The sequence below is a fragment of the Nothobranchius furzeri genome, chromosome 10 (assembly GCF_043380555.1).
Source record: "Nothobranchius furzeri strain GRZ-AD chromosome 10, NfurGRZ-RIMD1, whole genome shotgun sequence".
NCBI lineage: Eukaryota > Metazoa > Chordata > Actinopteri > Cyprinodontiformes > Nothobranchiidae > Nothobranchius > Nothobranchius furzeri.
In genome coordinates this window covers 39,840,602-39,854,953 of record NC_091750.1, presented here as the reverse complement: position 1 = coordinate 39,854,953, position 14,352 = coordinate 39,840,602, and the positions used below count along the sequence as shown (strand labels likewise).

The following is a 14,352-nucleotide window of genomic DNA, read 5'->3' as shown; positions in this document are numbered from 1 at the left end:
GCTTGTTCAGCTTACGAGGATTTAAATGTTTCACCCTGAGAACACGTGTTCTTACACCTCTGCTTTATGAACATACTCTTGCTGGAGGCTTAACACCAACTGACCACTAGCAATGCATTCAGAGTGAACTGGTGGCGATCATCAGCCACTTAGTGGATTTGTGTTGAGATTAGAGGGGGGGGGGTGGGGTGGGGTGGGGGGGGGGGGGGGGGGGGGGGCTAAAGCAACACTTGCATCGGGGCCCAGCACAACCTTGATACACCACTGTCATGTCATGTCATGAATATTCTGAAAGTATTCCTGCACCTTATTATCAGTTGTGTACTGTGTGTAGCACGTGAGCTGGGCTTTTAGAACCAATATGTGAAAACAACCCTGTCGGTCGGATGGTCAACATCCTAACAGAACAAGCTACATCTGTGGTAAACCATCACCTATTGCTTACTCTCCATCATTACTAAAGGACATCCATCAACTTCTTCATTTAAAAGATACTTGTGATTTTATGGAGCCTTCCTTTAAAGAAAAGGATAGAGACCTGATTTCCTTCTGAAACTGAATCCAAACAATTATTGAGCTAATTTATGTATAATAAATCAACACTGCCTCTTGACTTGCTCTCCATTTATATTATGGGCAATCTAACATGATGCCCGGGTTTCTCCACTGGTTCTTAGGTTGCTCAGACGTTCTACATAACCATCAAGCCGGTGGACGACTCGCTACCATTGCTCCAGATCCCTGGCATGAGAGTCCAGGAGGGTGTGAGGAAGACCATCACCGAGTTTGAGCTGAAAGCTACAGATGCAGACACAGAGGTGAGTCTCATCTGGGTGATCCAGGGTTCTGCAACTACGGCTCTCCGGACCTTCCCCAGTGGCTCCAAGGCACCATTAAAATAAAGAATTAGTTACAGACTGTCGCTGGAATCATTGCATTGGGTTTCCACACTGAAAGTCATGTTTTTAGATGTATTTATGTTTTTACATCATTTTTTTCTCAGTATTAAAGCCCAATAATCTGTATGATCCTCTTCCGTGGATGAGTTCAGAAATGTTTAATAGTCTTGTCTGAAGGTGCTGTAGAAGTTAGGTTTAAACAGGTTTATTCCAGTGGGCTAATGCTTCCCTACGGAGACATGATGTCACCAGAAATCCTTCCACTGAACCGTTTCCTTCACAAGGCCGAGTCTGTCACCTTCACCGTTGTCCAGCCTCCTCGCCACGGTGCCATTGAGCGAACCAGTAATGGCCAACACTACCGCCACACCAGCACCTTCACGATGGACGACATCTATCAGAACCGCATCAGCTACAACCACGATGGCTCCAACTCGCTCAAGGACCGCTTCACCTTCTCTGTGGCCGATGGCACCAACCTGTTCTTCATGGTGGAGGAAGACGGCAAGGAGGTGCGTGTGTGTGTGTGTGTGTGTGTGTGTGTGTGTGTGTGTGTGTGTGTGTGTGTGTGTGTGTGTGTGTGCGTGCGTGCGTGCGTGCGTGCGTGCGTGCGTGCGTGCGTGCATTAGTGGCTTGACCCTTCAACAGCTGATGTCAGCTACAGGCCTTTTAACATTTTTTCCTCATGGCTTTCCCTACAGGTCCATCCTGATATTTTACTGAGTTTTATACGTTTACGTTCTAAATGTTTCTGATATCGTTTTTTGCTTCAAAAGGACATTTTTTACCCTACGCTGAAGAGACATCCGTGTCGGCTGCAGCTCCGGTAGAGTTGTTGTTAAATCACTGCGTCAATCAATCAAAGCTTTATTTATAAAGCGCCTTCCGCAACCCTGTCAGGAAGCCCAAGGTGCTGAACATGGTACAGTACAAAGTTAAATAAAGTGAATAAATCAGAAAATAAAAGCAATTCAAATTACAGATTACAAATTACAAAAAAGGTGAAACATTCTAGTAGAAGACAAATGTGTAAAACAAGGGAAAAAGTGAACCAATGAAAACTGTGAGATAAAATCAACATAAAAGAGGGCCAAATTCAAACATGTTCAGGAAACGCCAAGCGGAGGAGGTGTGTTTTTAGGCGGCTCTTGAAGACTGGCAGAGATGGGGACAGCCTAACTGAGGGTGGCAACTGGTTCCAGAGAGACGGTGCTAGTGTTGGGGTTATTAGGAGCGAACAATTCGTAAGCTTTAACTTACTTTTGGATTCTTCAATAAATTCTGTAAATATGGAACTATTTACTGATTTATTAATTAATTAAGATATTCTTAGATATCTTCGGGGCACCACCCTTTAATTAGAAAGGGAAATGAATCCAAAACTCTTATCAGTCTTTCTTGAAGTTCGTAGAATCCTCGGAGCAGAGACTTCTCTTCGACACAACAAAGCTACTGGACACAAAAATCTGAATTTTATAACATTTAATTAACAATTTGTCAAATGAATAAACAGTGGAATAGATGAATAATAACCATGTGATATGATTGAAGATGGATGTGTTTGCATGTGATGGAGGATGTATGAATGGGGTCCTTTGTTCTCACAAAGGAGTAGTGTGTGTGTGTGTGTGTGTGTGTGTGTATGGATTCAAAATGGAGTCTTGAATACAAGATGGCTGACCCCTTTGTCTGGCTAAAGTGTGGGTGGCAACTTGCACTTTAACTTCCAAAGCACTTAGAATCAGTAGTAACTTAACCTTAAATCACTCAAAACATTTCAAAAGATCATGAAACAACACAAAAGATTAATCACGAATAATATCTTTTAGTTTAACCACGTGGCCAAGCAGAAAACATTTAAAGATACCAAACAATGATCAATAAGCAGTTTATTCTTTCAAAATGACCCGACTGACGTGTTTGGGACGAAAGAGGAAAGCACGAAGCTACTTTTTAAGCAATAGACGCGGTTTATTGCTTATTCGAGACTATAGAGGAAACGGGAGAAGGAAAGAATGAGAGAAAGAGATGAGTTTCTGATCACCAGAACAGTGAAGCGTCCCTCACTGTTTTGATTTGACGGTTCTCCGTGTTTCTCCGCAGCTTTCGGCGTCGTCCGTCGGTTTGATGCTTTCTCCGTTGTTTGGCGTTCACGAGTGTTTCTCCACGGGCTGGACAGAGACAGCAAAGTTTCTTTCTGTGCTGAGTTATAACTTACAGCGTGCTTGATGGAGTTGTTGCTTTCCTCCGCAGTTCTGTGTCCTCAAACATCAGCTGGAGGGGAGCAGAAACGAGCAGATCTGATGGGCTTGCAGTTTAGTTTCCAGCAGTTCCGTGGGCTCCACTTGTGCACTTAGAGCTTCCGCGTGCTCAAGGGAGTCGGAGCGTTGACAAGCGTGTCCTTACCGCCAGGTATCCTGGGCAAAAGAACGAGGATTCTTTGTCTCTGCTGAAGATTTATGGTCTTAGTTCGCGGGAAAAGCTCCACGGCTTCCCGCACATGCGCAGAACGTGTTTCTGGTACTAGGCGGTGACGTCATCACAATGCTTCCGTGTGCAAAGCATCATGGGAAATGAAGTTTCTTGGCGCTGATGTGATTATTTGCTTTTCAGAGCAATTTAAGCACAGTCATTTTGGAGAAAATCACTGCATAGTAATTTCCTCATGAGGTCAGACCCTCAACATTCCCCCTTTTGGTTTCGGGGATCGCGCCCAAAGCTCGATCGTCGGAAGCACAGATGGGTTTGTTCCTCATGAACGTAGGTCGACTTGATTGTCGGAAGCACAGGTGGGTTTGTCCCTTAGGACGTTGGTCTCCTTGGACGCCTTTGTCTTTGGTCTTTGTCTTGGATCCTGGCGCCTTTGGTCTTTGATCCTGGTCAGGCACAAAGAGGATAGGAAACGGGATAGTCCCCAACGCGCATAACGAGAAGAAGCCACTCACGCAGGTGGTACGCAATGAAGATGTCGTCCATGCGAGAGGTAGCAGTGTAGAAGGAGGAAGGTCGGTGGGCGGTTAACTCCACGAGTGGACACAAAGGCATCTCACCGCCGGCCATACAGTTCAGTTTATGGAGCACGCGGTGATGTACGAGGTCCATAGTTCGCAAACGCGCATTGACCTATGTGGTCCCAAGATTCCCCCCTTTTTGGTCCAAAGGGTGGATCAGGACAGTCTTTGGGCTAAAACAAGGACCATAAAACTAAGAGGTACTACAATGTGCTGGTGCGTCAGACAGAGTCATTGACAGACTGAGCTGGGCCGGCACATAACCACTAGTTAATATGTGACCAAGTAAGAAACAAAAATACAGAAAACCCAAAAAAAAAAACATATAACATCCAAGAAAATTCATAGCAACCTTGAGGTCTCATAAAATACATTCTTAGGTCATACAGTCAGTGTGTAGCTTATAAAGAATGTGACATACTGCAACACTCAGATAAATATGTGAGGTAGACTAAAATGAGAACTACTCTTAGGTTTACAGAATAACAAAGAAAATGTTGCTCACCCCCTTTAGACAGGTGTGGTACATTCACGCTTGGAGTCTCCCCGAACGCGGTTACGAGGCACACCGTAGGTGAGCAAGTGCATCTTATCTTGGAGTTTCTTAACACGCTTGTAGGCGGAATAAGCAATCACGGCCGTGATGAGCCATTCCATCCCCAGGGCGACCAATGTGCAGATTAAAGTCGTATAATCTGTGTCAATGTAGCGTCTTGGGCGTCAAAGTAAGTTCACGCGGGTTTTGTGTGAACTTAGCAAATTTGGTTCCTTCAATCAGTAATTGTTGGTCAATTTCTAAATCGAAGGCAAAGTTACAACCCAGGAAAGCGTCCATGATCTCAAACTCTGAGTCATGCTGTTCGAGGTTGAGGTGATGGAGTGTCAGGTTTCTAGTTCAAAGTGGAAATGCCTACCGTCCTTTCAAATACCAATGTTCAGCATCGACCTAAACCTATAGATGTGAGGTGTCACAATTATGGGAACGTTTAACAGGAAACCGAGTTCTAATTTTTTTTTTTCAACGTGAATGGGCATTGCACTACTTAGGCTGTACGCTAGGTGGATTTGTGAAAGGTGCACAGTAGAGGGGTAGCAGCTGTCAAGCTAACTTTGAGCAGGTCCAGTGGTACCAAGTACGGGGAAATACGACTTTCAACCAAGCTGTCCAGCGTGGAACTTACTTCCCTGAGCAGGTCCTACATCAAATCTCTCACCACTCGTGTGTACACAATATCCTGAGGTATGGTTTCAGACAAAGTCTTGATTGCACGTAGAGATTCATTAATCAGAGCCTAGAATAGGTACCAGAGCACCCTGTAAGGTCTTAGTAGGTACATCCTGTTAGCGGTCTAGGAAGGAGTTTCTCTTGGTTAGTGAAAGTGACGGCGGGGGGGGGGGGCCTGGTTCTTTGTCGGTTAGTACATGTTAGTGGGTTAAACGTGCACTTCCCCCCCTTTTTCATTTCCATGCATAGAACTATGTAGAGACTACGTCTACCTCCTGCGGGGAGTCTGGTCTCTGTACCCGCGGGGACGGTTTGACGTAGGGTTTGATTTGGTTTGCATGCACCCATTTGTAGACAGGCTCCTGTCTCGCTTTGGTGATGCGTAACCTGTATGCAACTGGAGAGAGTTTTGCCACGATCTCAAATGGTCCTGACCAGCGGGGCAGGAACTTCTTAGCTTTGCGTGCCGGTTGGGCGAACCGAAAGTAGAATACTTTGTCACCCACCTCGTATTCGCGGCTGGTTGTCTTTTGGTCGTAGTAGGCCTTAGCGCCTTCTACGTTGGTCTCCAGTTTCTTCTGAGCGTGCGCGAACGTAGCTCTGAGGTGTGTTTTCAAGTCTGCCACATACTGATGAGCGGTATAGGCAGTGGCAACACTGACATCCTCTGGGTGATACAGGAGGTGCAGTGGTAGAGTCATCAGTCTGCCGGTCATCATCTCAAAGGGCGTAACCCCCGTGGATCTCTGGGGAGTGGACCGTATGGCCATCAGGACCAGAGGGAGCTTGACGTCCCAGTCCTTCCCCGTGGAGCAGACGCACTTTTTGAGCATGGAGACGACCGTGCGGTTCATCCGTTCGACCTGTCCGGATGACTGTGGGTGATAGGGGAGGTGGAATCTCACTTCCACTCCCAGAAGTTCAAACAGGGACGTCATTACACTGGATGTGAAATGAGTTCCCCGGTCAGAGTCAATGCAGAGTGGAAGTCCCCATCGACTGAAAACGTGGTTAATCAGCAGTACAGCGGTTGTGACGGCTGTATCGTTTGGCGCTGGAAGGCATTCCACCCACTTTGTGAAACTGCAAGTTACAGTTAGCATATATTTGTTTCCTCTTGCCGATTTGGGAACCGGTCCAACCCAGTCGATCTGCAGGTGGGACCAAGGGAAGGTTATTCCCCTGCGTTGCAGTGGTGCTCTAGCAAGCGGCTGGGAGGGTTGAAACTGGGCACAGACGAGGCAGCCTTGGACATAGCTGTGTACGTCCTTGGACATCGACGGCCAATATGCTACTTCTGTCAGTGACGCGAGGGTAGCTTTTGCTCCGCGGTGACCTCCAACCGGAGTGTCGTGGGCGTAGGCAAGCATGACTCCTCTGTGGTCAAGTGGAACAACCCAGCGCGGCGGGCTGTGATCGTCACGCATGTAAACTAACAAATCGTTTTGTAGTTTCAGGTGCGCGAGTTGACGATGCAGGGTTACCAAATCTCGGCTTGCGCCAGTAGGTGGTGACGGTTGTTCAGGCATCGGGCCCTTTTGGAGAAGCTCGCGGATGAGCTTCAGGTCAGGATCTTGTTCCTGCATGGTGACTAGGTCCGCGTCCTGTGGTTTTCTGCCTAGAAACACGGGTACCTCAACGGTCCGAGGTTCGTCTGCCTGGCTAGCATGGCGACGAGTAATCGCGCAGACCTCGTGAACGGCCTTGGGTGGAAGCCACTCGTCTTTGAATTCCCAACAGGTTCCCTGGTCAGCACCGAGCTTAGCAAGGCGGTCAGCTTCGTCATTACCATATTTCTCCGGACCTAGGGTCCTGGAGTGACCTTTGACCTTTTTCCAGTAGACCATTATGCCTTTCTCAGTGGTGAGCAGATCACACGCTAGGAATAACTCCGAGTGTTTCACGTCTCTGTTCCTGGCGTTTTTCATGTTGTTCTCCTTCCACATGGGGAAGTGAGAGATGAAGCTGTGTCTAGCGTAGTTTGAATCAGAGCAAAGGACGATTTGAGTGATGTCCAAGGCTGCCGCCTGCTGGAGGGTTATCAACACTGCAGCAATTTCGGCGTACTGACTAGACTTTTGGCCCAACCGGTAGTGATTTGGTTGCTTGGTGTCACAGTCCACCCAAACGACTCCAACCCCAGCACGGAGCTGGCCTTCGTGAAGGTAGGAGCATCCATCAGTGTAAACTTTCGGAAGCCCTTGGCAAACATTCTCATCAAAGTAGCGATGATTGGATGCGGTTGGGTAGACTGCGGCAGGTGTGTCCAGGGGGCCCATGACGGAGTCAGAGTCACAGTGCTGGCAGCCAGCTAGCCCTTGTCCTAGCGCTAGCTTGGTGTTCTGACCATACTTGACCTCAATGTTGTATCCTTGGAGCACCATCATCCACGTCGCAATGCGGCTGTTTGACACTCTTCCTTCGCGCAGTCGCTGGCTGTTTAGGAAGGTGACAGGCTGATGACACGTTTCAATGATCACTTTCTGTCCAACGATGTAACTACGAAAGTGTTCGACGGCCCAGACTGTAGAGAGGAGAGCTCTCTCGCAGTCTGAGAATTGGAGTTCCACCTTGCTCAGAGGCTTGCTGGCGTATGCCACAACTCTCATGTCCTGATCGTGTTTCTGCTTCAAAGCAGCGCTCAGGCAGTGAGAGGAGAAAGTAGCCTCTATGTAGAACTCTTTATCCTTGTCTGGGTAAGCCAGACAGGGTGCGGACGCCAACTTCTGTTTTAGAAACTGGAAGGAGAGTTCTTGGGGTCTGTCCCACACGAAAGGTGTGTCGTTCCGAAGCAGCTCAGTGAGGGGCCTCGCTGTTTCAGCGTACTCCTCAATGAACTGTCTGGAGTAGTTGCAGACTCCGAGGAAGCTCCTGAGTTCAGTCAGATTAGCTGGGGCTTTGATGTCCTGAATGGCTCTAATGCGTCCCGCTTGGGGCTCGACTCCATTAGGGCCAACCAGCAGTCCAACATACTCCACTTTGGTTCGACACCACTGTCCCTTGAGAATCGCCAATTTAGCTCCGGCGTCAGCGAGCTGTTGCAGCACGTGACGGAGTTCGGCCAGGTGCTCCTCGAAGGTTTGACTCCTCATCAAGATGTCATCGACATATATGAGGTTCCCTCTGGAAGCAGCATCTGACATGGCTTTGTGGAGGAAGATGTTGAACTCGGCAGGTGAGTTAGAGTAGCCAAAGGGGCAGCGGTTCCAAGTATATTGGCGATTTCCAAAGGAGAAAGCCAGTTTATACTGGTCCGCCGGCTCAACCTTCATGGTCCAGAAGCCGTTGGCTATGTCAACCGTAGAGAAGAAACGAGCATCTCTGACTCTGGCTAGCTCCTGATCTAAATGGATCATAGGCCACCTGGAGAGAGGTACTTGTTTGTTCAGTGCACGATAGTCTATGGTGAGACGCCATTTCCCAGTCGGTTTCAGAACCGGCCAGATGGGAGAGTTGTAAGTGGAGTTACACTCTCTGATGATGTTTTTCTCCTTCAGCTGATCGAGGATCTCCTGGATCGACTCATAAGCAGCGAGGGGAATCTTGTACTGACGTACAAAAATAGGAGGGGCATTCGGGTTCGTTGGAATGCGAACCGTATGCAGGTTTGTGAGTCCACAGTCCAGGGAGTCCCTGGATAAGACGGACTGAAACTCATAGAACAGGCTTCTAAGCTCTGCTCTCTGCTCCTCTGACTCCAGCGCATCCGCTTTGTCAAGCTGCTGGCTGACTTCGGCCTCGAAGCCGTCATAAGGTTCAGAGGAGGAGGGTCTCTGGTGTTCCGGGCTTTCAACCGGTGACTCAGAGGGTTGAGTATTTATTGCAAAAACCGTTAGACACTGACCGCCGTCAGTATCTAAGGTTGCACTGCAAATGGGTTCCTCAGGAAGGGCTTCATGCCGCTTGATGGTAATCATTTGTGAAGGGAAAGTACTGAATGTGTCTGCACCAACCTGTCTGTCGTTCAAGAACAACGGAAGTTGTCCGATCACGGGGACTGAAAGTTCAAAGTCATGGAATGAGCTATCTATCAGCATGCCCAAGGGCTTTCCTGCCGGCATGTGGATAGGACTCCGGGTCGGATTTTCGACCAACAAGTAGGCAGAACGATTGTTCAGCTCCAAGAGTGGCGTGCCACAGACGGCTAAGTTGAGCTCCAAGAAGTGTGGTGATGGCTGGAAGAAGGCCTGTGTGCCTGGCAGCTTCTGATGCTTCATCAGAGTCAGACGAACAGGCACTCCTTTGACCTGTGGGGGCAGAACCGTGCTGGCCTCAACCACTGCACGGCAGGCCTGTGGAATGGTCTGACCGGACAGGAAGTGTTCACGGCCTTCTGAGCGAGGCTCAGAGGAAGGTGTGGCTCGGGCCCAAAGGACTTGATTGCAAGTGTCCAGCTGGGCACCGAGTCGAACCAGCAGATCTGCTCCAATGAGTGCAGGTGGATCAAGCTGTGGTATGATGCTGAATGTATGTGTGACCTGTCTTGCTCCAAGTTGGATAGTCAGAGAGCAGACCTCTGGCGCTTTCAGGAGCCTCTGCGGCCAAGTAGGTGACAAGAGCCGATGGCTACGTGTCACACTGACCAGAAGGGGGTCCTTCTGACGCAGGTGTTCAAACATCTGCTGGCTGATGGCTGACTTTTCCGACCAAAGAGCAAGGCGAGCATCTGAGATGTGGGTGCAGTTGATGGTAAGACCACCAACTATGTGTGGTGCATATGGCTGCAGGCTGACGTTCTTCAGCGAGCAGAGAAAAGATGGATGTGCGCGGAGCGGAGTTCCAGGAGCGGTTTCGTGCCTTTGCAGGCGGTCATCGTCTGTGGGAGCCGTAGGGAGGGGCATGACCTTGGAACAAGGGTTTTGCGGCTCACTTATGCTGACTTCAAGAATGGAGGATGGTCGGCTGCTATCTGGGTTCCAGGGCTTAGGTGTGTCCACCTGGGCCCACAGTTGACCCTTCTGGCAGTCGATGAGGGGAGCTAGACGTTCAAGCAGGTCCTGACCAATGAGAAGTGGTTCAGTGTCTAGCTGGCAGACATAAAACGGGTGAACCAGAGTCATGTCTTGGAAGGTGATGTCCAGCCACGCCCGGTGAGTGATACACTCCCGGGTCTGGGTGTAGCTGGTGATTTTCAGGTCACAGGGCTCTACCTGGACTGGTTTCCCGAACGACCGCATGGTGTCAGACACGCGATGGAACAATGTGGAGCACATCAGGGTGATTTCTGAGCCGGTATCCAGCAGAGCATCAACCTGTATGCATCCACCTATGTTGGTGTTACAGTACAAACGGCGAGCATGATCATGGTTTGTTAAGTCACCAAGGAACTTCAGAAATTTAGTATCAGATTTCTCTGGGGGGTAGATTTCAGGAGACTCCTGTGATCTACCAGTAGTGTTCCCCCAGCTGATCAGGTAGGTCCTGGCCACGCTGGGGGGTTGAGCCACGCCTAGTCATGCGGACGTTGGCTCCAGGTCTGGCTTCTTAGAAGAAGACTTTGGTGCAGGGGTCTCATCTGCAGATCTCAGCTGTTCCTTCTGTTTAGCTAGGAACTGCTGAAACATCTCCTGGAGGTCGGCTTTGGTCAAGTACTCACCTGCGGACTTGTGTTCGGGACCTACCTGTGGGCGGCGCTCCTTAAACCTTCCACTGTTCCGACCTGCTTGCCGTTGGTTTTGGTTGGGCCACTTCCTGTCTGATTGTCCAGACCTAGGCGGCCGATTAGCACCCCCCTTCCCCTGTTGAGGAGATTGGGACTGCTCTCGCGGTTTAACAGGTCTAGGTTTAGCAGATTTTGGCTTAGTGGGTGGAGCTTCTGTGCCTTCGAGCTCCAAACGCGGCTCGGTGTCGGGAGCTAGGTGCATGACGCGGTGATGTGCGTCAGGCTTTTGGGGCTTTCCGCCGGCTTCCCAAGCCTGTTGAGCGTATCTCCTAATCTCCTGAGTTGTCAGTTTTTTCATCCGACAATACATTGAGACTTCGGATCGAACACACTCGTGCAGGTTGTGAATGAACAGGGATCTGAAGGCAGGGTCTTCCTCGAGCCCAGGGCCGTTTCGACCTTGGAAATAAGCACTTTTGAGTCTGCGATAATACTCTCTGGGGGGTTCGTTTCTCCAGTGTTTGATGGAGAAGGCCCCCATTGTAGCTGACGCAGAGTCTGCATACGTGGCGTATTCATCCCTCAACGCTCGGCAGAGCGAGGAGTACCGATCACGAATGTCAGGTGGTAGAGTTTCCATGAAACCGTGCACCGTTCTAGATGTGGTTTTCCAAATTAGCTTGAGCTTTTCCCTTGAAGAAGGTGCTGGAAGATCAAGCAGACAACGTTCTATCTCCCTGAGATAATCGTCAACGTTGGATTCATTGGTGTTAGGATCAAAGCGTTCTATGTCTTTAGCTAGCGATTCAATTTGACGTACACGGAGCCCTGACTCACGGTACGGCGCGTCATCCTCTGACTCTGACCCACGGTCTGTCTCAGAGGGTGCTGGATATCGCTGGTGTGCTCTGGGCTCCCAATGTTGACTCCTGGGGCCCAAATCGGGGTCCGGCATGTTGTGGCGGGCTGCTGGCACGTCACGTGGGTGTCTTGGGAGGTCCTCCTCCCGGGGCACGTCTGCGTAGTGCAGCCTGCGTCTTTCAACTGGGGCTTCTGCGTAATACACTTTGTCCGGATACGGACTGGCGTATGATGCTTTGTCCTGCAGCTGGTTATCGGCATGCCGAATACCGGAGTAGCTAGGATGGGTAGATGGTTGAGGTGCAGCTTGGGGTGCATAACCCCAATCGGCACCTTGCACCCTTCGTGGACTGGGGGAGCGGTCTAAATAGAGGTGCCGCTCAGCTGGCCGACTTCTCACAGATTGAGAAGGCCGTGAAGATGAGGGTGGTGGTCCAACCTGGGGTTCGAGGGCGAACTGCTCTCGGCCCCTAGGTGGTCCTGAATGCCCTATAGTGTGTGTAGGGAACGGGGCCGAAGGTTGGAACAGATGAGCTTCATCTCTCCCCTGCGGCGTGCGTCCGTCCAGAGAGTCATGGTGTTTCCCCCCTTCCCACTGTCTGTTGTCATCAGCAGAGGGGGGCGGGGTCTCCTCCCCATCTTCCCCAGAATCGGTGCGGGTGTCGTCTTCCTCGATCAGCCTTCCATTTTGCTGTTTTTCAGCTAGCATACTCTGGAGGTTCATGATCTTCTGACCACGTTGGAGTCCTCTCTGATAGAGGATCAGGGCTAACTTAGCTAAGTGAACCTGGATTGGTTTTGTACCATCCGGGTTTTCTATTTGATCGATTACAGCGTCTAGCTCGTCGCTACGCTGTTCTTCAGTGAAATCCCTAGAAGGGTAGTCGGGTTCTCGAGCAACCGCGACCAGTTTGGACAATATTTGTCCAGAAAGTAGGCCAGGTTCATAGTCGTGGGCCGCAGCGCCACCTGGTTGCTGGGAGTTGGTCAGTTCACTACTCTGTCCCTCCATTTTTAACAACCGAACCAAAATAGCCTAGTAGAGCTTCTGCAGATAGCTCAAGCTGCACCTTTTGGGCAGCAACTGCTAGCTTTGTAGCAGAAAAACACTAAATTAACCTTTGTGCGCACAGGTTTTAGCGTTTTAAGATTGCACGGAATGCCGTGACTAACGCCTAAAATACTATTCCTTTCAGTATTTTAGCAAAAGCTGGTGCGTTGCCGTAGCAACGTCTTACAACACTTGCAGTGTTAAATATGCTAGTTATTCCTTCAGAATATTAGCAAACAGGGTGTTATCAGTCTTTGAGTGAAGGTTTCAGTTAGTTATAATAGCCACTGTGAGTTAAAGTCGCTAAATTAGCAGTTAATTTTAGCCTAAAAGGGTTAGTCAGAATTACTTACACGCTGCACCTTTAATGAGGAACTGAATTTTAACCTAAAAGGTTAGCCAGAATTAATTACATGTTGCACCTTTAAGGAAAAACTGAATTTTAACCTAAAAGGTTAGCCAGAATTAATTACACGTTGCACCTTTAAGGAAAACTGAATTTTTAACCTAAAAGGTCAACCAGAATTAATTTACACGTTGCACCTTTAAAGAAGCACTGAGTTACTGGTGAGAGTTCGATGCAGCTTCCTGCTCAGCGAAATCAGCACCACTCTGTTGCTGGTTCAAGGCTGAACAACTGATTATTTTTAATTCAAGCTCTTTGGATTTATTTGTTTGTGCCGGATAGAAATCTCTGTGTATCCAAGCCTCACACGGGGCACCAATAAAATGTTGGGGTTATTAGGAGCGAACAATTCGTAAGCTTTAACTTACTTTTGGATTCTTCAATAAATTCTGTAAATATGGAACTATTTACTGATTTATTAATTAATTAAGATATTCTTAGATATCTTCGGGGCACCACCCTTTAATTAGAAAGGGAAATGAATCCAAAACTCTTATCAGTCTTTCTTGAAGTTCGTAGAATCCTCGGAGCAGAGACTTCTCTTCGACACAACAAAGCTACTGGACACAAAAATCTGAATTTTATAACATTTAATTAACAATTTGTCAAATGAATAAACAGTGGAATAGATGAATAATAACCATGTGATATGATTGAAGATGGATGTGTTTGCATGTGATGGAGGATGTATGAATGGGGTCCTTTGTTCTCACAAAGGAGTAGTGTGTGTGTGTGTGTGTGTGTGTATGGATTCAAAATGGAGTCTTGAATACAAGATGGCTGACCCCTTTGTCTGGCTAAAGTGTGGGTGGCAACTTGCACTTTAACTTCCAAAGCACTTAGAATCAGTAGTAACTTAACCTTAAATCACTCAAAACATTTCAAAAGATCATGAAACAACACAAAAGATTAATCACGAATAATATCTTTTAGTTTAACCACGTGGCCAAGCAGAAAACATTTAAAGATACCAAACAATGATCAATAAGCAGTTTATTCTTTCAAAATGACCCGACTGACGTGTTTGGGACGAAAGAGGAAAGCACGAAGCTACTTTTTAAGCAATAGACGCGGTTTATTGCTTATTCGAGACTATAGAGGAAACGGGAGAAGGAAAGAATGAGAGAAAGAGATGAGTTTCTGATCACCAGAACAGTGAAGCGTCCCTCACTGTTTTGATTTGAGGGTTCTCCGTGTTTCTCCGCAGCTTTCGGCGTCGTCCGTCGGTTTGATGCTTTCTCCGTTGTTTGGCGTTCACGAGTGTTTCTCCACGGGCTGGACAGAGACAGCAAAGTTT

The 14,352-nt window shown here is 48.4% G+C and overlaps 1 protein-coding gene across 3 annotated transcripts in view; it reads left to right on the top strand.

Moving 5' to 3' along the window:
- fras1 (Fraser extracellular matrix complex subunit 1) overlaps positions 1–14,352 on the top strand; it is a 232,789-nt gene that overhangs the window by 191,497 nt on the left and 26,940 nt on the right. For all 3 annotated transcript variants that reach the window (XM_070555614.1, XM_015960219.3, XM_054730402.2), the window contains 2 exons: positions 678–818; positions 1,184–1,411. In XM_070555614.1, the coding sequence (XP_070411715.1) occupies positions 678–818; positions 1,184–1,411 (369 nt within the window). The remainder of the gene's footprint in view (positions 1–677; positions 819–1,183; positions 1,412–14,352) is intronic.